Source organism: Spermophilus citellus, assembly GCF_964194105.1.
Source record: "Spermophilus citellus genome assembly, chromosome: 4".
Taxonomy (NCBI): domain Eukaryota; kingdom Metazoa; phylum Chordata; class Mammalia; order Rodentia; family Sciuridae; genus Spermophilus; species Spermophilus citellus.
Genome location: NC_138185.1, coordinates 166,592,689 through 166,616,140, shown reverse-complemented (window position 1 = coordinate 166,616,140; position 23,452 = coordinate 166,592,689). Strand labels below are relative to the sequence as shown.

General features: G+C 38.6%; 1 protein-coding gene across 3 annotated transcripts in view; it reads right to left on the bottom strand.

Annotated features, from left to right (window-relative positions):
• Positions 1 to 23,452, bottom strand: part of TRIM9 (tripartite motif containing 9) — a 101,945-nt gene that overhangs the window by 16,146 nt on the left and 62,347 nt on the right. For 2 of the 3 annotated variants that reach the window (XM_081292327.1, XM_081292329.1), the window contains exons 4-7: positions 19,344 to 19,454; positions 17,975 to 18,128; positions 10,480 to 10,637; positions 7,360 to 7,498 (exon numbers count right to left, since the gene is read on the bottom strand). In XM_081292327.1, the coding sequence (XP_081148453.1) occupies positions 7,360 to 7,498; positions 10,480 to 10,637; positions 17,975 to 18,128; positions 19,344 to 19,454 (562 nt within the window). The remainder of the gene's footprint in view (positions 1 to 7,359; positions 7,499 to 10,479; positions 10,638 to 17,974; positions 18,129 to 19,343; positions 19,455 to 23,452) is intronic. The other variant, XM_081292328.1, reaches the window with a different exon arrangement.

The following is a 23,452-nucleotide window of genomic DNA, read 5'->3' as shown; positions in this document are numbered from 1 at the left end:
GCAATTTTAAAGAGACGAGCCACAAAGGTACTAATTGCAAAGAATTTAGAGGTCATCTGTTCCATGTTCCTAGTTTTACAGATGAGAAAATTGATGTCCAGAGAGGCCAAGGGAATATCCAGGTCACATTGGTAGTTGTGGTGGGATGGAATTTAGACTATAGCAGGATCGATTTATGGTAGATAAAATTTGGGTTGAAAAAACCCTGTTGTTGCTTTTCTGTGACTTGGAAGTTCACAAAAGGTAAAGTTTATGCCACAGACCATAGGGTACATTTCAGTGGTCTCAAGGTAACCAAGGTTTGTGTAGATTATCTGATAGCAGCTACACACCTGAATATATTAAGGATGAATCTTTTTTTTCTCTAAAAAGTGTTCAGTGGACCAGTGTGGTTAGGGACAAAGGACAAATGCAGCACCACCCCCCTTTAAACAAATGCATCACCCCTTCCCTTTAGAATTCTGGCCACAGGAGTAAGTGGGCTGAGGTGTTCCTTGTTGTTGATCTTCTGAGAGGCTCTTCTTCCCTTACAAGATTACAACTTCTTGGGGGAGAGGAGGCCTCAGTACATTAGGGTTTAAACGTGTGGTACTTACGTTGGATTAAAATCACTATAAAATTATACCTGCAAAGAGATACTGGTCAGATGAAGCCATTAGGCATTCCAAAAAAAAAAAAAAAAAATGGAAGCAGCAATCTATATTCTGCCTATATCATTAAGCATTTTCTGACTGGTTTCCTTTGATGGGAGAGTCTAATCAAGGAAAAAGACATTTAAAACAATCCTGGAAAATATTGGGTGATGGCTACTGTGGACATTTGACTAAGGATGCTTGGGGGCACTCTTCAGTGTCCTAGGCATGTATTTGCTGGTTAATGCTAGAGTTTATAGCCTTAGCTAAAGCATGATTCTCACTGATTTCCTTCTATCTGTTTTTCTTCCCAGTTGAGATCTGAGGGTCAGAAGCCTTCTGTGAATAAATAGCTCTGTGTTTTCAACCCGAGCAGGGCTCCAAGCCCCAGATCTCATCTGGTTGTAGCTTTCAAAGGCCTCAAAGATGTGCCTCTGACATTACCTTTAAAATAGTGACTCATCACTGCTAGCCAGGAACATCCATGGTACCACTTGGGGAGAAGAGCCTCTCTAAGGTGAACTGTTCACCTGGAGTAGAAGGGGGCTGGAGAAAGAACAGAGACATGGAAACAGGCACAGGGGCTCAGGAGGAGTCCAGATGTTATGCTGAGAATAATGGCCCCTTCCATTGTCTTTGTCTTAAATCAGGAAATGTTATTCTTTTGACAAAAGCCTAACATAACTTTTTGAAAATATTCAAGACCTATTTCTGGCTTCCTGGTTAAGTACACAAGGCAGCTACTCAGGGTGGCTTTGCTTTGACAGGATGTTTTTAGATACCTAACAGAGTTAGGGTAGTTTCCACCCCCCCTCTTTTTTTTTTTCCTTTTGGTTAAATGAAAATAGCATGTTTCTAATGTCAGCACCACAGCATGCTGAGCCAGGCATTGGAGGCTAAAAGAAGTGGGTTTGAAATGTTACCTAACCTTACCAAAGCTCAGTTTGCCCATATGGAGAGTAGGATAATAATAATCATGATACCTCCTTCATAGGGTATAGCAGACTGAATAATGGCCCACCCCAAAATGTCCACATCCTAGTCCCCAGAAACCTCTGAAAGTATTATCTTTCATAGCAAAAAATTTTTTCAGGTGTGCCTGAATTAAAGATCTTGAGATAAGGGGAGTATGCTGGGTTATCCAGGTGGGCCCAAGGAATCACAAGTTTCCTTCTATAAAGAAACCAGGTGGGTCAGAGTAAGGGAGCGACTGGAAGATGTTATGATGCTGGTTCTTAAGACAGGGAAAGGGACAAGAGCCAAGAAAGGCAATGGCTTCTAGAAGCTGCAAAAGGCAAGAAAACAAAGGCTCCCCTAGAACTTCCTGAGGAACACCATCTGGCTCACACCTCACTTTTGGCCCCATAGGAATCTGACTTCCAGATAATAAATTTGTGTTGTTTTAAAGCCATTAAGTTTGGGGGTAATTTGTTATAGCAGAAGACAATACATAGGGTAGATCTGGAATGTTGTAGTAACAGAGCAGGAGAGAGGTTCAGACATTAGCAATGCGTGTGGAAGTGTAGTCTGTAGTCTATTTAACTGCATTATGGTGGATGAAAAAAATCCCCCCCACACACACTTTTTTCTGTTGGATCTTATAGTGAAACATGGAATGAATAGTTTTTATATAGTCATTCCATTGAGTTTCAGCAAACTAAAAATATTTTCTGACTCTTACATAGCTATCATTCTTCATTGAATCTTCAGATGAACAATGAAGAAATTCTCAGCAGCTTGATGCAAAATGAAGAAGGGTTTAAGGTAATAGTTTTTTTCAGCTTATTTCATGTTGTAATTCCATAAGACCTTCTGTGATACGCCTATATCCACTACTGAGGGTTCCAGAGAACATACTAGCTTTAAAATGTTTTAGATATAAATATTTCTGACTTTCTTAATCAGAACATTTGGCACAGAATGCTCTCTTTTGATTTTTTGGGGGGTCTTTTCTAAGTTTTTTTCCAGTCACTTTCCTTGATCAATGCTGCCAAAATACTAAATTAACTTCTATAACAACTCCCTGTCTCTGTTCCAATGTGAGGCTTTTAGTTTGCTGTGGTCTTATCAAATCGGCAAATGAGCTCAGTGGAATTGTGCATAAACTAAGAATAAATAAACCTGAACTTTGTGTCCTTTTTTCTTTTCTTCCCCAATTTTGGAGACATTGTTTTTACTGTTTGATTGCAGGATAGCAACTAAATTGTAGGGTGAAGATCTTAGTTCTAAGCAAGGTGAATGGTATGGTAGTTCTGAGAACTTCCATGGAAAGAGTCTATGAAAAATTACAGGGATGTGAAAGCCCCAGATATTTTAGGGAGACTGAGATACAGTAGTGGAATTATATAAAAACTATTAATTACACGTTTCACTATCAGGTCCAACAGAAAACAACAACAACAACAACAACAACAACCACAACAACAGTGATTTCTTTTTTCTATCTACCCTAAGGCAGTTCAGTAATATGCCTACACCTCTGTGTCCATGGTTAATATCTGAATCCCTCCCCTGATCTGAGTAAGGTAAGGTGTCACAGAATTTGGAGGAGCAATAAGGCTCCTGAATTCTAAGGCACATGCCCTGCTTCATGCTTTCCTGTGATCCTGGGGCCCAGCTTATTTACCTGACATAACAGAGGTGCTCTATTAAAGTTCTAAATGACCAAATATCATCTTGTGTCAGTGCAAGGCAGATTTTTGAAGCTTTGCTTTGCATACTGGTATCCCCTCTACCTGGATATCTCTTTCTCTCTCCCTCTATCTCTACCCCACCTGCTTTCTTCCCAACTCATTCTCTGGGAACTCTCTTTCCCTTTAGATCACATTAATTTGCCCTGCAGTATGTTGTGGCTTATTTCATGTAGCTATTAGATGTCAAACAATCAGAATAGTACTTCTATGAAAATATATAGTAAAAACACTTTTGGAAACATCTTTTTTTTTATTTTTAGAGGACTTTGTTAATTGAAATTAAACCCCAATTAGTAGAATTAAGGTGATATACTAAAATGGAATGTTTCACACATTCCTAGAGTAAAACTATTTGGAAAGCAATTTGGAAATACAGATCAAGGGTTTCAAAAATGTTCAGACTCTCTGATCTAGTAATTCCACTTTCAAAGAATCTGTCCAAGGAAAATCTCTACAGAGAGGTCAGTGTTGAAGTACACATATTGCAATCCTCCATGTTTTACTTTCCTTAAAGGACTGGGGAGGGTAAATTCTTTAATTCTGGAGAGGAGGCTTCCAGAAGCAATTCCCCGGTTTTGAGGGGCTGAGTGGAGTGAAATCTCAGGGACTTAATTTTTTTTTCAGCCAGTTAATAGGCTCAGTGAGTTATTTGAGTCCCATGAATATTACCATCCCTTTATTTCTTGTCTCCAGATTAAAACAAGAAAAAGGTTCAGTCAGTCTGTTTAGATGGGCAGAAGGCAATTAGAGAAAAATAAACAGAAAGTGTCCTATTCTGCACTCAGCCTTGCCTGCTTATTTTTGGTAGGAGTGTAGTCTGTCACACCGAATGACCTCAGAACACTGTGTATCAAGAAGGCCTCGGTACACAAGGTTTTTAGCAGGCACTCTTTTGCAGATGGTTTCAAGGACTGTGACATAGCCATGATGGTATCAAATGAATTACTGTAAAATTCTACACAACCAAGTTTGTGGGCCTTATTTTAAAATTGCTTTAAAATTCTAAATTGCTTACAGTTATATTTCTTCTTAAGTCAGGGTGATTTGGTTTAGATCTGGGACTGGCCATATTTTAATGGCTGTCTTAGAAACTTCCCCAGGAATTTGCTTTCAGGAACCAGCCAAACTTGAACTCACACAAATAACACATTTTCCTTTCCTTTTATCTTATAATAGCACATTTCATTTCTACTGAATTACATTGGTTTTTGGCCAGTATAAAAATAAAAAATAAAAAAATCATGCCTTCCTTTTCTTTTTTACAATGCTCATCAAAATTTGTAAGCTTGTGACCTATTTGTGTGTTTATTTCCTTAAGGCCTGTCTCTCTTACTAGTGTGTAAGCTCCACAGAGCAGGAGTACCATCTGCTAAAGACTCTATACCACAGTGTAGCACAGAGTGGGCACTTAACAATCATGCCCAACACAGAGAGATAGAGAAATAGACAGATAGATAGGTAAATTTTCTTTTGAGGAAAAAAAAATGGCAAGAATACATAGTAATGTAGACATTTGATCTCCTCTGTGTAACGTTACCTTTAAGACAGCAGAAGGTTTTGTGACAGTTCAGGGTTTTAGAGACAAATGATTTAAACTTCAGACTAAATACATGTAATCTCAAATTATGCTTGCTATCACAAATGTAACTGTACTCTTTTCACATTCAAACTTTGTGTTTTGAACTTTGGAAAAGGGTTGATTCTTGCTAAGAAGAATGTGAAAGATTTTGTTATAGTAGAAAGCCAAAATGAACCATCACTCCCCCCCGCCCCATATAAGCAAACATGATGAATCTCTAAAGCAAACTTTCCAGGAAAAGTAGGAAATAACATAAATAAAGTACAAGTGCAATGAATGTATCAAAATTTGTTGATAGCATTTTTTCTCATTGTTTCTAGAAACAAAAATGACATAATTAACTCTATAGGGCTTTATCTATTGTAACAGATTGAACAAATTTTTTTTAAATTTAAATATCCACTATATTTTTCTTGCTTTCTAAGTCTTTTTGAATGAATTACAGAGAGGGAGAAACAAATAGAACAAACCAAAGTTATGGAGAAAGTATGTGTGTGAACTTTATTTCATCATGAGAAAGTCACTTCTGTGCAGTAACAGAGAACACTGATATCTACATGATGATAGCGTCTGCTTTGTATTCAGATACATACCTTATATTTGTATACAATATATAAAATTCATGGAGGAAATTAATTTCTACAGTACAGTTTCTTTGTTGGAAGAGAACTGGTTCCATTAGTTTCATTTAGAAATTGACCCCCGATTCTGTGACTGTGGTACCAAGGATCGAAGTTCCAAATCCTGTAATTTATTAAATTAGACACCATAATCTCATGAACATTAAAAGAAACTACGAAATTACATCCTTCTGCAGGATGAAAGAAGCACTCAGGCTGTTATGCTAATAACTGATTTTAGCAGAATAGTAGAATTCCCATGATGTATTATGAGTAGAAATAGTTTTCTTATAGGTCTGAGGACAAATACTAGCAAAACTACTACAATTTTCTCTCTGCTCTGCTGGCATGCACTTCACTGAATCTGCTGTGTGCATACATGAGAAACCAGGCCAGCACATCGAGGGCCCTTTGCATTGTACATAGGAAAAACTTTTGGAGGGTGTTAGCATTTATTATGGTATTTTGGGGGAAAAGGCAACTGCTCTCAGGTTGATAGGTTCATCCCAGAGAGGAGTTTCTAAAATGATAATCTTGGGGAAAGTTCTAGTTACCATGTCACTGTAATCCAAATAAAACAGGTCATGTGGACATTTTCCTGTCAACAAATCCTCTGTTTGAATAGCATCACTCAGACTTAAAACTGCTCCCCAAAGCACTGTTTTCATGGCTAGGGGTCGTCCACCCTTGCTATAGGATTCAAAGTTGTGCTTGTTTTTAACCATGTGAACCATTTTAGAGGGTGACTGGAACATGCTGTGATTTGTGGGAAGTGGGAAAAAAAAAAAAAAACCACCTCCACAGTTCTTTTAGTTAACATCTTGAACGTGAACAAAATCAACATAATTGGTTCTGTGAAGGGAAGTTATCGAGAATGCCAATGGGGTGGGAGGCGACTTCTATGATTAAAATGACACCCCAAGGTCTCAAAATACTTTGGCACTGGCTACAAACACCTCTAATAGGTTCAATTTCATGTGTTGCGATTGCTCTTAAAATGAAAATGTGAAAAGCCTCAGAGGTTATACCCGGTCATCACATTTAAGCCTGTCTTCTGAGGCTGATTATTTTGTCTTTGATGACCAAAATATTTACAGTATAGCCAAGAAGCAAAAGTTCTCTAGAGATTAACATTGTATAGTGGCCCTAGGCAGCTGGACCAAGACTAGAGGGACTGGCAAAGGTGAGAATGGCGAGGTAATGCAGAGAGGCTGGTCTCTTCCTATTTGGTGCCCACAGGAAGTCTCTGTCCTGGTGCCCACAGCCTGAGCTTTGAGTAGGAAATGGAAGTGATCAGAACTGGTTAAGCCAGGAGTGGCCAACAGGCCCTCTCTGGACGGCTTTAGCACCCCACGCCCATTGGAAACATGTGCAGTCATACAAATCCACAGCTGGAAAGAACCTAGGTCCCACCCTCAGGAACAAGCAAGCACTACACAGGAACTGAGAACCATCTGGGCATAACTGGCAACTGATGTGTATTGGAGGAGAATGGAGACCTGCTCTACAGCCTAGATACATTCGTCTTAGACACCAGGGGCACATTCAGGCCTTCATTTTCAGTTTCTTCAACTGCAGCTTATTTAGAGTGTTATCAAAGGAAGCCGACGGCCCAAGCCGTTGGAACTGCCGATGTGGAATCTTTGGTTTGATCACATCCACATACCATGGGCTCTCTAAAGGCAGGAGAGGAACAGCGGCTCTGTGCCAGAATGCAGAGCAAGTCATGGAAACACTTCAGGAATGTGGGCAGTGGTGGGGTTACCTCCGGGCGTGCCAGCCATTTTAGATGCCACGCAGTTCTCGCTCTGAGGGGTACTGCTGAAGGGCCTTACCCTCAGACGTCTGGAGGACCAGGGTCTTGCTGTATGGGCTGACTCCTGTTTTGTTGAAGGCCTTGACTCGGGCGTTATATGTGCTGTTGAAGTGAAGACCATCCACAGTGCACATCGTCTCTTTTCCGACATACACTTCCTGAGGGTCAACAAATAAGAGGACACCACTTAATGTGAACCCTGCCAGGAGCAAGGAAGACAAAATTGCTGAGTGGTTAGGAGTAAGAGCTCTTCTGAAAGCCTGATGTGAACTTGAATCCCCTGTGTGATATTGGGCAGTTTAATATACCCCTTTAAGCCTCAGTACTTAATCTGTGAAATGGGGTGCAAAATAATACACCCCTTCCAAAGTTGACTTGAGGACCATAGACGGTTTTATGTGCATATGGAGAACATGGATCCTTGTATTTATCATAGGCCCAGCAGCTTAATGAGTCATAGTTTTTAGCAACTAGTAGGGCTTAAGAAATTAAAATTGAATGCTTATACTTAGAACTATACTTATTAATATTAACTTGGCATTTATACAGTATATTACACCTGCGGAGCTCTTTGTTTAAAAGAAGGAGTCTTCTTTATTTATTTCTTAGAAGCATTTTTTTAAAGCATGTATGAAAACATGAGGGTGGTCTCTGTGCTGTGTTTATAACTCCACTGATAACTTTAGAAACTGTCACAAAGGCTCAAAGCTTCAGAAGTAAAGGTTTGTACCACAGTACAGAGGGAAGGGGGAGGAAGAATGACATTTCAAAGGCTTAAAATAAATCCTAGCATAATGCATCTTTAGCATAGGTTAGGCATTTGCTTCCCTCTTCAGCTATATACTTTGCAAAACTATGCGGTGTAATGAGTAAAAATAATTTGCATTCGAGGCACAGCCTTAAAATGACAGCTCTCAGGTGGGCTCCTAAGAAGATTGGGGCCTCGGATAGTCCTACAATTCATTCTACTGCAGCAGTAACACAAATTTGAATATTGTTCCTTCTCTTTCAGGCTCCTCAAATTTTATGTGCATAGGAATAACCTGTGAATCTGATTAAAATGCAGTTTCTGATCCAGCAGGTCTCTGGGGTGCGGCCTAAGATTTTTCATTTTTAACAAATGCCCAGGTGAAGCCAGTGCTGCCAGGCAAGAACTGTGTTTGAAGAGTAAGAAAGGAACAGCCTGCAGACTCGGCTGGAACCTTTGTGGAGCTTGACCAGGCCGCACCTTTTCAAGGTAGTCTGTGGAGTGAAAGGGAGGGACCCTGGTGGGAGAGCACTGGGCTGACTAGGAAGGATCTGGGGACTCAATGACTTCCTTAATGTTACTGGGTCTCAAGGAGGAAGGAGGAGCAGTTGGTGTTGAGATTCTGAATCTGATATATAAGAAGAAACAATGGGAATGAGAAAGGAACACAGCTGTTTTGAAAGAAAATTATGGGTTTGTTTTAAAGCATGCTGAGTTTAAGGGGGTTTTATGATACAGACATGGACATTTCGGCAAAAGGAGAAATCTGGGCCTGACTCTTGGAAGAGAAGTGTGAGTGAGAGATGGGTTCGGGAGGGATGAGATGAGGAAGCGGGATGAACATGAGACACTGGGACTGTAAGAGAAGGCGAGACCTGGCAGGATGCCTGAAACACTGCTGGTGGGTAGCAATTAGGTGGCAAGAGTCAGGATAAAATAAATATTTATGTAGAGAACAGGGAAAACCATGAGCATTAGTTTCTCAGTAAAAAAATAAAAGGGAAAAGAAAGGCCCTAGAAATGAAATGAGACCTGAAAGGCAAGGTCAGAGGTAAGAAACTGACCAATAGCAGGATTTTATAGACACACACACACACACACACACACACACACACACACACTCACACACATAAAGATATGGATTGGGATGCAACCCAAGACCCTTATTTTGGAAAGGTAGAAACTTGATTCTGCCATACCAGTAAACCAACACATATGTAAACAAAGGTTTTCTTATTAGAAGAGAAAGAGCCTTTGCCTTGAGGAGACATGGTTCCTGTTTGAAAGCATTCAAACCTAGGGAGGATCAAAGACATTCAGGAAAGGAGTCACTGGTAGACTTTGCTCTAGAATACTGGTGACCCAGGTTTGGCCATCAAAGGCCAGAAGAGTAGGAAAGTTTCCTCTTCAGGGACAAGGTGCCTTTTTGTCAGGGCAGGGATTGAACTCAGTACCCAGAAGGGCTGCTCCTTTAGGAGGTCCTAGGCATCAGAGCTCCCAAGAAAGAAAACTGAGTTGGAGTAGGAGGAAAGCAAGGTAGGAAAAGAGAATGAATGAGAATTAGCTTGTCTGTATATGACAGAGAAGCAGACATTTGCAGACTGGCAGTCACACATAGAATAACAACTTGTAGGCAATGTGGGTATGTCTTGCCAAAAGGCTAGCCTGTGCTACCTTCAGAGGGGACCATGAGCTTCCCACAGGTTAGAACTCCCTTGTGTTATGGTGATAATAATCTGCTGACATCAGTTCTATCTGGTGAAAGGCTCAGAAAAAACATGGAACCAGGGGAACTTTTGTTAGGAACGCTTTTGAATATAGGGAGGCCATACCTGGACAGCATGTCAAGTAAGAGGAATGCCAACCAATGACATTACAAGCTATGACTGCAGAAACACATCTTAGACAGTGGTTAATGATGTTACTAGCAATAAATAATAATGGTAATAACAATAGCTACTACTGCAGCCTCGCCATGTGCTGGGCAGCATGCTAAGACTCTTACACAATTATACAGTGAAGTCCTAGGAACAAGTCATGAGATACATGTTATTTTTATCCCCCTGGTTTACAGACAAGGACCTGAAAGTGCAGAGAGGTAAGAAACAGACCCAGTCACACAGGTCAGTGGAGGTGAGCAGATTATAACAGGTCATCTGATTCAGAGCTTGCAGCTCTGCTAGTACTGTCTTTCAGGAAGAGTAGGAAAATTCCAGAGATTTCTCTGTCTTTAATGGTATTAGGAGAAGGGAGGCCACAGCTGAAGGGCCAGTAGGCCCTGTCAGGGTGGTCCGCCTCCAGAAGAGTTGGGGAAGCCAGGCCAGAGACTCCATGGCAGGTTCTCTGAAGGAGTCACTGGTTTGAGATAAAAGTCGTAGGTTGTCTACTTACTCGGAACTGACCACCACTGCCATCATCCAGCTCCAGAATGTATCCCTCGGCGGGCACCGTGGACAGAGGTGGCTGTTTCCAGGACAGGGTAGCGCTGTTGTTGTGGGTGCAACACTCTTCCAGCTGTAGGATGGGTGTTGCTGGGACTGGAGAGGAAGCTAAACAAAAATCAGTGTACCTCTGGCTTCTGTTGAGTATCTTGGAATGATAAGCAACCCCCTGATAAACATGTGGTTAGAAGGAGCCAGCCTGGGGTGCATGGGAACCTGACCTGGATCTGCCCTGAGTCCCCAGGTGAGGCTAGTTCCTTAGCTATCTTGAGACCTTGTTCTAAGCATACGGCCTCACTTCCCACCTGCACTGTGGTGGATGGAGGGGTGGCAGTCCCAACCACTCTATAGTTCTAATATAAGATTCTCAGTATAAAATGTGGAGGAGGAGGTATTATGATTTGTTCTCATTTCTTGGGCAGGGAAGATTATCATCCTCAAGAGAAATGACTTAAAGGGGTGCAGACTTCCAGTCCAGCCCATTAAGACTTATTTAATTCATATCAGGGCTGAAGCCAATCATTTATCACAGCACTTATTGAGATTTAAACCTCAGTTTATCAGCTTCGAACTGCCTATTTCATTAAATGTCACTAAAACCTCTATGTTTCTATGTACATATATGTGATCCTGTTTTTTAAAAGTCAATGATTCTATTCCAGATCTTGTGCTCATAAATAGCTAAAGCAGTGGGCTTTTGAAACTTGGTAGCAAGTGATACAAATATAGATTTCTCAGTTTCAAAAATTCAGGGGAACCTGACATTATATCCTCAAGACAGCTGTATCTTGGAAATAGCATGAGGTCAAGTCCATTAGGAGTATTTGGGAGCAGATGGGGACATGATAGAAGGCACCAGGTATCCTCATGGCCTTGTAAGAACTATCTCAGTGTGATTAGCAATAATATCTCCTCCTCCACATTTTATACTGAGAATCTTATATTAGAACTATAGAGTGGTTGGGACTGTAGATGCACAGACTTAGAAATGTTAGTTAAGAAGTGGTCCAAGTTCCTAACAGATGAACTCAATGTATGTAGGCAGGATGGAGCAGTGTTTATGCCAAAAGCTTAATTTTTTTTAAGTATCAAAGTATTGATTTATTATTATTTTTTTCACACTTTAAAATGTGCTAAAAATTAGAAAGAACAGTTTGAATCACATTGAGTGACATTTAGATGAACAAATGTTAATTGTGGAACACCTGATATGCTGAACCAAAACTGGATTTTGTTTATCTTACACTGAATTAAATGTGCTCCCTATCAGTCACCCCAACCAAGGAGATGTTTGACTTAACAGCAGTTTAGGAAACAGGTTCCATGTTGGATAACCTAGAAAACAAAAGCAGTAACTATAACATATGAGATGTGAAGGTCAAACAGATCACTTTAGACTGTGATACATTATAATAAAATCATGTCTGAGCTACTAAATCAACAAAAGTAAATTAAATTTCATGACTCACTAATTGGAGGTGATCAGTTTAGGAAAGGAAATCATGTTTTGTGTTTCAATGATATAGGATGGAATCTTATCAGATAACTGTAGCTACTACAACCTCAGAACATGTGGATTTGGAGGAAGGGAGATAAATTCATTGTCTTGTTCAATAAATAAACTCCAGGACTAGATGGTAGGAGGAGGAGACAGAAAACATAACTCCGTCTAAGGATTCTAATGAGCATCCACATAGATATAGGCAACACCCAAGAGTTTTAACTGAGGACTGACTGTAGGTCATTGTAAGTGTTGGTGACTTACTTTTATTATTTAAAAATTGTTTCCTTTATAAGAGGAATACATTTTATCATATTTACCGTGGAAGTAAAATATGAGAAGTTTAAGCAGATCTTTCTCTAAAAGGCTTCTAGAAACATGACTGATTGTCCTTGTGATGTTTGTTCTGAAATGTTCTTATTAGTTAGACCCCACCATAAAATAATTCCCTGGACTCTATTATTTCATTAGCTCTATATTCTTCTTTTGTTTTCCCTTTGTTTATGTTTTGGACAAGTCTACCTTTCATCAATTTAAAAATCAAAGAATAAAATTACAAGGTGGTTTCAACTTGAATCCTGCAAATGCTTGCAATGTCTCTGATAAGGTACTCAAATTTCCCTGTCAGACATAGGTATAATTAGAAGATTAATTGAAATACATGATGCCATGTGTAATTAAGATGTTAGAACTTGATTTATAAGTCCTCAGTGGTTACACTTAAAAAGAATGAAAGGATAGAAATAAAACTAACCTCTTACTAATCTTCAAATCTTGATATGACTCCAGATTTAAACAAATAAGCAAATGGACAAAAATGCAAAGGGAGGGGAAAGAACTTACCCAGAGACATCTGCATGCATCTAAATTTATTTCCCCATGTGCTAAAAATTATTTTTTTCTTTTTCCTTATTTATCTATTCCTGATTTACTCCAAAATTATGGTATACATAAAAGGCAAGTGTGATAAAATCACAGCCTCATTAGCAAATACTCAGGCGGACATTTAGAAAAATAGACTTTATAGAAGATTTTTATGTTACCCTATTTCATTTTATTAGGTATAGAATAAATGGTCTATAAAAATCCAAGTATTTTCAAGTTAATCTATTTTTTATGGTTTGGAAATGCAGAACACTATAGTTCCTGGACTGATGTCTAAGAAAGAGTGTTTTGTTTTATTTAAACTCCTTGCACTGGAAATGTAGCTATCTTGATCTTTACACTTCTAAGCTCCTTTCATGCTTTTCTTTAACAACTAGTTTTTTCTTGACCTGATCAGACTTCTAGCATGTAAATTTTCTTTTAGCTTATAAAATCAAGCTTCAGGCTACAAATTTTCCTCTTGGATACCAGGGGAGCTACTCTTCCTGACTTCCTTAAGAGTCTGGAGGAGTTGTGGTTTAAAGTTATGTTCTGCAACAGGGGCTTCTTCTACCAATGTTTTAAAATGTCTTGGTGTCACATCTCACATTTTCCTTCCTTGTTTTCTTCTTAAATCCTTCAGATGTGAACAATGACAACTCTTCAGAATTCCTCTGTGAAACCAACAGGAGTGGTAAGACTGAGGGAGAAAGGAAGCTGACCTCCCACCCTCCACAAAGAACATGAATCATACATGATGCTTCCTGATCTCTCACTGACAGTCAGTGTACAGGAGGCTTATGTGTATTAACACTCCGAATTTTCACAACAACCCCACAAGGTAGGGCCTGTTATCATATCTGCTTTGCAGACTAAAAACTAAAACTAAGAACTAAAGCCCAGAGAGTTTTTCCAGCTGGGAAAGGGCAGGCTAGGATCTGAAGCCTAGGAGGCTGGCTCTGGGCTGTGTTTGGCTCAGCTGCTTCTCCAGGGAAGTGCACTAGAGCAGAGTCTCCATGCGTGATTCTGAAGGCTTCTTTCTGTTTCCTATGATGTGAATGACAAACATTCCTAAGAACTGCTGGTAGATATTAATGAGCTATTCCACCTGCAGAGCTATGATGGTTGTGAATGCCAATTTACTACATCTTCTCTGAAGGTTGGTATGTAGACTGTCATTTCTCTTTATGGTGGCTGACAAAAAAAAAAAAAAAAAATGGAGGAACTATAGGCCATTTCTAGAAAACTGTTGCTGGTACACTGTTAAGGATAAATGTGAATGCATATTCTGAGGACATGCGTTTCAGGTCCCCTTACCACTATACAGGTATAGATTACATGCACACATGGGTATGCTCACCCCCTTGCTGCCAACATGGCTGCTTCTTCTCTATGATTTGTAAGAGAGTCTGTTCAGATCACACTGTCCTTGCCCATGACCTTGGTGTGTACTCAGGGCTTTCACATTCAAGATGAATTAATGAAGATAAATATATCTTTAGAGGAGCAGAGGCACTTAAAGAAATTAACAGCCATTTGGTCTATGTGCTAAAAAGCATCAGTGGAGTTTAAGGTCATGGTTTCATCCTGGTTTATAATGAATACATTCACATTTCATTTCAGCATCATGACTTATGAATCTTGGCATATTCTGTGTACTTGCTCAATTCCAGATTAATATTTTTCTGCAGTGGAACCCTTGGCAGACTAGGAAAAGACTCTTAAAATTTCTTTGTCATATCCTAGAGAATAGTAGATGATAGCAACTTAGAATTAAGGGAAAAATGTTTTTTTTTACTATTCTCTAATAAAAGCATAAGAGAGCTTAATATATTGCTTTCAATTTTTAAAAAGTCTGAAATATCCAATACCACCCCTAATCATCTGTAAAGAGTGTAATATGATTTTCTAATCAAGATGCAACCAGAAAATATTTCAATTTAGGAATGTTTGAACAAAGAATATATCAGCTTTCTTCAGATGGATTTCAATTGCTTAGGGGTGATGTGTAATCAGAGAAAAAAGACCAGTTAAGTCTTTAGTTATTAAGAGAATAACTTCAGGCAGTGCATTATTGCTGAGCAGTAGCTGGCTGAGTAGAAATGTGTAGAAACTAACAGCAGAACTATCTTCTTTAGTATCAACAACAACAGCAAAGGCACTTGTGATGAGATTGTAAAACCAGAGAGATGGCTGCTCAAGTTTTCAGTCAAGAAGGAAACAGATATTTTCATTATCATAATTTTAAATGCATACTTTCAGTAATTTTGAAAAAAATTAACTTTCTACTTGTAATCTACTTAGTATGATTAGAAAACACATATTAAATCACATATATTGTTACTTTCACAATTATCAGATTACATTAACACTATTCCAAAAGTTATTTAATTTTTGGGCCATTTGTATATGCATTTTAGAGTATAGTTTCTTGCGATATTTTTATCAACAAGTTGCAAACAAGTTGTTCATTAAACTAAGTGTTTCTTTTAAAAACAAAGACTAGTACTATGTCAGGAACAGTTGTACATGTGCTAAGAGAAATTACGCAGTCCAGTAGGAGAATTTTTAACTACTCAATCAAGTTCTATCACATCATGACCTTTTTGGGTTTTCTTTCCATTGCAAGCATCTGACAGGTAAAAAAGTATTTAGATTCTAAAAAGGACTGGGTTTTCACTGAATTAATTAAATTAATGAGCACAAAACAAAGCATATAAAGTAACAAGGCAGAAGTAAATGAAGATGAAAAGTTAAAAGGTAAATGGAATACCTACCTCTCATACTAAATGCTGTATCATATTAACTTCATAAATGACTGTTCTGGATATTTTGTGGTCCAGATGAACTCTTGCTGCGAGGGTGTTCTACATTTTGGCCATTCTCTGCTGTGGGTACAGACTTGAACAGACTGTACATACAGCTGTGTTCACCCTTATTTCTGTGTGCAGTGCTAAGTGGCCAAGTGACAATGCTTTGGAAATGTGTTCTGTGATGTCAGGCACGTGGACCTGCAGTTCTCATAGCAGCTGAAAGGCCTGCTCAGTTCACACAATTGTTGCTATCCTGCCAACTGGCCTGGATTCCACCGTGGGCAGATGGACAGGACTCAGAAGGGCAGTGAATGGGCAAGGGGAGGGCTCTGACAACTGATTAAAACATTTCAAAGCCCTGAGGCTTCTACCCTCGAGACTCCCATCCTTTGCCCTCTCACCAAGGCTTAACTGGGTTGGCTCCTTTTTTTCCTCTTCCATCAAGCCTTTATTTCGGTCTTTGTGACATATTTTCTCTTCCAAGCTACTTGTGACATAACCTTTCAGTGATTTTTATCTCATTGAAAGAACTTGGGACAGAGAGAGGCTGATGGAAGATTTACCTCGGGTTCTATATTCATCTAGGGATAGGTTTATTTCACAGGCTACCATGTGGGTGTTAAAAGAAAAATGTTAGACAGCAAGAAAGAATTGCCGCATCACAAAAAGTTGGATTTATTAAGTGTAAGAAAGGAATACAGATATTCCATGAAGAAGCACAGAGGAACGTACCAACTTTTTAGCATAGATGGGAAGTTGTAAGAGCATTTTCTGGAGCCTTATTCCCTGGGTATGAATCCTGGCCCTGTCACTCACTAGCTGTATGACCCAGGCTTCTACTAGGGCCATGGGAATGAATGAGGTAATACATATAAAACACTTAGGAGAGTGTCTGGTTCAGTTAGCATTCAATATATACTAAATATTTTTGTTACTGTAACAAAGCATTTTGATTTATCAGGTATATACTATTTAAAAATTGATTAAGGTATCTTTCGAAAGCAATGCATATTAAGAAAAAAAAGGAGAGAACTGAATATAAAGCAAGCCTATAAAAAGATGAGAGAAATCTCAAGTACAAGGATGGGCTTAACTACAAGCCCTGATGCTTGCTTAGTTATGTGATTGATAAAAGCAAGCAGGTAGATTTTTCTTAAGAAAAAAAATTATTTTAAAGTGCCAAATTCCAAGAGTCATTTATTATGTGGAAACTTAAATCAGAAGTTGCAAAGAGAAAATCAATCTCTTCAGTTAAAAAAGAACAGGTCCAGAAAATGATAAAATGATAGAGATGGAGAATGTTCAACAGATGGGTGGTTGCCAGCGATGAGATGATGGAGAGGAGGTGACTACAAAGAGGCAACATCGTGGGGATGGAATAGTTCTGTTCATGGATCTCTGTGGTTATTATATAAGTTTACACATCATGAAATGGCATAGAACTACACATTATGCTGGGTCCTGCTTTTGGTATTATATTATAGCTATGCAAAAATGTAACCATTGAGGGCAACTAGATGAAGAATTTGAAGGACCTCTCCATACTGTGTTTGCACCTTCCTGAGAATGTATATATCTTTCAAAGCAAAAGAGTGAAAAATAAAACAGAAATATTCTTTAAATGGATATTATTTAATGTGCCATAAAGTGTTTTTGCATAGTTGGCTTGAATTGTTTATTTTTCTTTGAAAGTTCTTTTCCTTAAAATTAATTCTATATATTTGTACTTCCCTTCACACCCTACCCCAAATCTCAAAGAGAACTTGCTTTAGTAACATAAATTGATTTTAAAGTTTAGGTTGAATTTTCATTTTCCTTCTACATTTGTTATTTTCTTGCCAGTACTGTCAGGCTGACTATGATCTTCCCAAGTTCCCACTGGTCCAGGCTGAACTGTTTACTGGTTATCGCTATCCAGGTGGAAGCAGTCATTTAAATTCTGGGCTCCCTTGATTTATACCAATATTTCTGTAACAAGGCTTTAGTTATGTGCAGTGATGTTTTCTCTTTCTCCCTATCTCATTTTATGTCAGCTATTCTCTGATGCTGAGCATGTGAAATCTCTGTGACTCTCAAATAGTTTATCAGAATTTATCTGGTTTGCTCAGAGGTGAGTTACACAGCTAACAGGAGATGTTTTCATTACCCAATAAGATAGAAGACACTACAGATTTTTATAACATTCATCAGAGAGATATTGATCCTTCCCAAAGCACCAGCATCTGTTCCAGAGGTTGATCTCTGAGTCGGGAGACACAATCACGTACCTTTCACCTGCACGAAGTCGAGCTGGTGAATGGACTGCAGCAGAGGGCTGTTGTCCAGACTCAAGTCAAAGTCCGTGGTCATCCTGGGAGTGAGCGTGCCTTTTCCCCACTGATCCTCTGTCAGGTGCACTCTCCTTATGAGGGCGTCAGAAATCTAATCACATCAAAGACCACAGCCTAAGAAATACAATGCCACACTGCCCCTCGACTCCAAGAACATTACCACCAAACCGCCTTGGGACTCACACCTGTCCTGTCTCAGTGCATCTGGTGAGAAGGACCCTGTTATGACTACGATAACCTATGATTTATCAAGCAAACCTGAACATTTTGATGAATTGGAGGGAGGACACTAGAAGTAATTATCAGGTGTTAATTGATCTAATAGACATGCCTGGATATATGATCATTCTAAATTGGCCAAGAGTGAGAGAGGGAGAAGCCTGTTCCTTTCAGTTGCTGCCTCTCCCCCACAGACCCATGGGCATTTGTTCTGATTATTGCCAGTTGGGTGGGTGCTATGGGTATGGAGGGGCAAGGTGGAACTTGTGAGAGACAAGCAATACTCCATGAGACTCAAATCCAACGACTGTAAAGGATGAGATGATGTTGGTGATTAGTTAGTACTATTAGAACCAACAGATCTAAGTTTCTACTTTGAGGTGTGGGTAGTCTATAAAGACTTGGGAACTGGTTTAAAGAGGCTGCATATAGAATTTCTTATATTTTAGGCTCACCAACTTTGTGTAATTAATACCGTATTCTTAGAGAATTCTTTCATTCAGTCTCCTTTTTTTACTCTTGGCCAGTTCAGTAGAATATGAGTTGGAAACCATCAACACATCCCTTAACAAAGGGTTCCTTATCTTTGGAATCAAAACTTAAGTAAAAGTCAGATTTTATGGCAATTCACTAAAATAACACTGAAAAAATAGAAAAGGCTTTGCTATATTTGAGAAATCACTGACTTATGGCCAGTGACTGGGAGGTGGAAACCTTGCACACTCAGACATTTCCAGATAACAAAACAGTCCAAGAGACAGTAATAGAGAAGGCCCGATTCTTAGGCAAGGCAGTGACTCCACTTTGGGAGAACTTATAGGGAGTTGAGTTTTTATGATTAAATCTATAAACAAAAATAAACAAAAAATCCCAAACACTTTTCAGTCTTTTAATACATGGTGACAGAACTTCCAGTATATGTCAGTGAGTTTAGCAGGCACCCACACACTCACTGCAGTATGAAGGTAGGTTCTGTTATTGAGGGACCCATGCTCAGCTAGGGCTTCTGGACGCCCCACCTAGGCATCCTAGACTCAGCCCCATGGAATCTGATGTGGAATCTGAAGCAGAACTAGTTAACACTTACCTGCAAAAAGCCACTAGGATCATTTTCCTTAATCACCTCCAAGCAATACTCCATGAGACCTGTGGTCTGGCGTAATTTCACTGTACAGTGAGAGATCTGATCTCGAACCACCTAGAATTGATGAGAGACAGAATGGTCTAAAATGGCAGAGGAGAGAAGAGACATCAACTGGGACCTTGGAAGGTTTCTTCAGACCAGAATCCAAGAGCATCAATGGAATGAAACTAAATTTATGAGAATACTTTATGGCAACATCCACATGAACAATGACTCTGGAAGACAGGTTAGATAAGGCTCTTATAGGGAATTGGTAACCGGATCCATCAGAAAGGAACATAGGGGGCTGGGGATGTGGCTCAAGTGGTAGCGCACTCGCCTGGCATGCGTGTGGTCCGGGTTCGATCCTCAGCACCACATACAAACAAAGATGTTGTGTCCTCCGAAATCTAAAGAATAAATACTAAAAAAATTCTCTCTCTCTCTCTCTCTCTCTCTCTCTCTCTCTCTCTCCCTCTCTCTCTTAAAAAAAAAAAGAAAGAAAGGAACATAGAGGTTGGAACCCTGTGTATCTGGTGACCTTGACCATCAAATATACCTGTGAGCTACTGTGAGTATGAGGCCCTAGGAGTCTGAAGACAGCTACCCCTTCCTGATGGGTGGTTGCAGCTCTGCTTTGTGACACTGTTGCCCACTTTCCTTGCCTACTGCCTGCCTGTTCCAAAGAGCAGACATCACCATCTGAAGCCTGTGCCTTTCCCTTGCTGCCTTCCCCCACAGTCTTCTGTGCATTTGTTCTGATTATGGTCCCTTGGGTGGGTGGTAGGGGGCTGGGGGGGCCAAGGTGGAACTTATGAGAGACAATGAGATGGAGTCAACAAGTCAGTTGGAGAAAGGTGGATGTAGAATTAAGTTTTAAGAATAACCTACTTAGAATCATTGCATCAATTTGGAAAGCAGTTTTAAAGACTGCCCTATTTGCCAAGCTGTGAGTCTGCTTTAACCTAGATAGGCATCTCTCCATGCATGCCGTTTTTGCCTCTGGGAAGTTCTCTTTGCCCAGTGACAAATGCATGACAAGTTTCTTTCTTCCTTCGGAGATGTTCAACTTTGTATCCTCTGCTCAGTGACCTGAATCCTGAGTGGTATTTGAAGCAGAAAATTGAACAAGAATTTCCAGGAACCTTAATCACTCGCTTCCTTGATAGTTTCGTTATTGGCAAAAGCTTCAAAGATAGCCAGTATTTTTGATATTATAGATAACTAAAAAGGATTGTAATACTTATTTTAAGATGTTGATTTGTTACTTCTTTTTATTTTTAATTATAAATTCATTTTCCATTAAAGATTATTACATCTGTTTTCCAAAACAATTGGAAAATAAATGAAAACAAAGCAAATAATTTCACCGTCCAAATTAAAAAATTCTAAAGCACTTTGATATTTCTTTTTAGTTTTTTTTTCCCCTGGAACCAGAGTTATTTATACTTGCAATCAAATTATATGACAATCTTACCCCCCTCATATACTTAATACCCTATAGGCATTTTTCCATGTTGCCACCATTAATAAATATTGTTGGCTACATAAATATCCATTGAGTGGTAATAATAATTTATTTAATCATTCCAGTTCCCCTATTACTATACATTTAACTTCTTCCCAATTTTCAACAACTTATTCACTTATTATTTCTGTTTTTTGTTCTCACTTTTGAAATTATGATAAAATGTGCATAACATATAAATGTTTCTGGTTTAACCATTTTAAAGTATACAGTTCTGTAGCACTAACTCTATTCACACTGTTGTATAACTATCACCACCATCCGTCAAGAGAACTTTTTTTCCCTTCCCAAATTGAAATTCTATACCCATTAAATAATGACTCCACATTGCCCCCTCCTTTCAGCTCCAGGTAACCACCATTTTACCTTCTGTCTCTATGAATCTGACTATGCTAGGAACCCCATAGAAGTGGAATCATACTACAGCTTGCTCTTTCATGACAGGTTTATTTCACTTAGAATAATGTCTTCAAGGTTCATCAATGTTGAAGAATGTGTCAAAATTACTGTCTTTTGAAGACTGAATAATATTCTAATGCATAAATGTATATACTACATTTTGTTTATCCATTCAAACATCCATGGAGACTGGTCTTGTTCCCACCTTCTAACCTTGTGAATAAAAATGCTACCCAAAAAGGTGTTCAAATATGTGTTAGTCTTCCCTAAAGTGGAATTAGTGAATCATATGCTAATTCTGTGTTTAATTTTTTGAAGAATTATAATATTTTCCACAATAGCCATACCATTTTACATTCCCACCAGCAATGGAAAAGGGTTTAAATTTTTCCACAGCCTCATTAATACTTATTATTTACTGTTTTAAAAAATATCCTAATGGGTGAGAAGTATTATCATCATAATTTTGGTTTACATTTCTGTAATGACTAGGGACATTGAGCTTCTTTTCATGTGCTTATTAATTGATCTTCATTGGCGAGAAGTCTACTCAAGCCTTTCACCATTATTTTAGTTAGGGTTTTTTGTTGTTCTTGTTACAAATTTGTAAAAATATTTTATATATTCTGGATATCAATCCCTTATCAGATATATAATTTAAAAATATCTCCTCCTGTTCCTTTGATTCCTTTTATATTTTTAATTTTGATGAGGTCTAATTGACCTATTTTTCCTTTCATTATTTATGTTTTTGGCATCATATCTAAGAAGTCATTGCCAAATTTCTCTTTTGTTTCCTTCTAAGTCTTATAATTTTATTGATTCATTTTGAGAGATTTTTTTTTTTTGCACGTGGTATTAAGTAAGTGTCTAACTTTATTTTTTGGTACATGGACATTAGGTTTTCCCCACACCATTTGTTGAATAGACTGTCTTTTCTCCATTGAATGATCTAACCACATCTCTGGAAAATCACTTAATTATATATGCAAGAATTTATTTTTGGACTATTCTATCCCAGTGGTCTGTCTCTGTTAAGCCAGTCCCCACTGCTTTGAAATTGTAACTTTGAGGTTAGTTTTGAAATTCAGAAGTACCTGGATTTCAATTCCATTTGTCTTTTTCAAGATTGTTTTGTTTGGATCTCCTACTTTATGAATGATGATTTAATTTTTCTTTTTTTTTGTACCAGGGATTGAACTCAGGGATGCTTTACAACTGAGCCACATCCCCAGACCATTTATCTATCTTTCTATCTGTCTGTCAATGTATCTATCTATGTATCTATCTATCTATCTATTTATTTTTATTTTGAGACAAGTTCTCACTAAGTTTCTTAGCGCCTCACTAAGTTGCTGAGGCTGTCATTTTGCTTTTTAACTTAATAATAGTTGAAATAAAAAACAAAATATAGGTTTTAAAAATCTATCACAATTGGTGACATACAACAACTTTGATGTGAAGTTTTTTGGTGTGATTTTTTGGGGGGCTTATTTTCTTCCAACATTCAGTATGTTTCTAACAACTACTATGACACTATCTCTGTGTTGGTTGGGGCTCAAGGAATACAAATTATTCTATTTTTTATTCATAAAACAAACAGGAAGTTTAGACTTCTGTTTCTTGTGGGAGAGGGGGTCTCCAAAAAATGTTTCATGAATTAAACATTAAAAAATTAAATACTGTTGACCTAAAACTAATACTCTACTTCCCTCAGCTATATGAGGCTTAATTCAGTTGATCTCAAAAGATATTTTTATATTTTGGTAGCCAGGCCATCATTGTTGCTAGGTAGCAGAGACCTCAACAGTAGCCATTTCATTATCCGAGTGGCATCTGCCCTGTGCCTTCTGGTCCTGAATGTCCAGACAACAAGTACAGAGTGGATCAGAACACAGGAATCCAACAGGAATCTGCTTTTGAGATAAGATAGACTGAATTGTTGTGTTTACCTTCCAGAAGATTCAGCTCGATGATAATTTTATGACACACAAGTACTGAAATGAGAACATTACTCAGTCTTTATGAAATTCCATGCCTGCTTCTATAAATTTCTTTCTGGATCAAGGTTTATTTTGAGTTTCTGAGTAAGGGGCTCTCTGCCTCGCATTGAGAAGCTTAATTGTTGCACAGCCGGAGAGTCTCT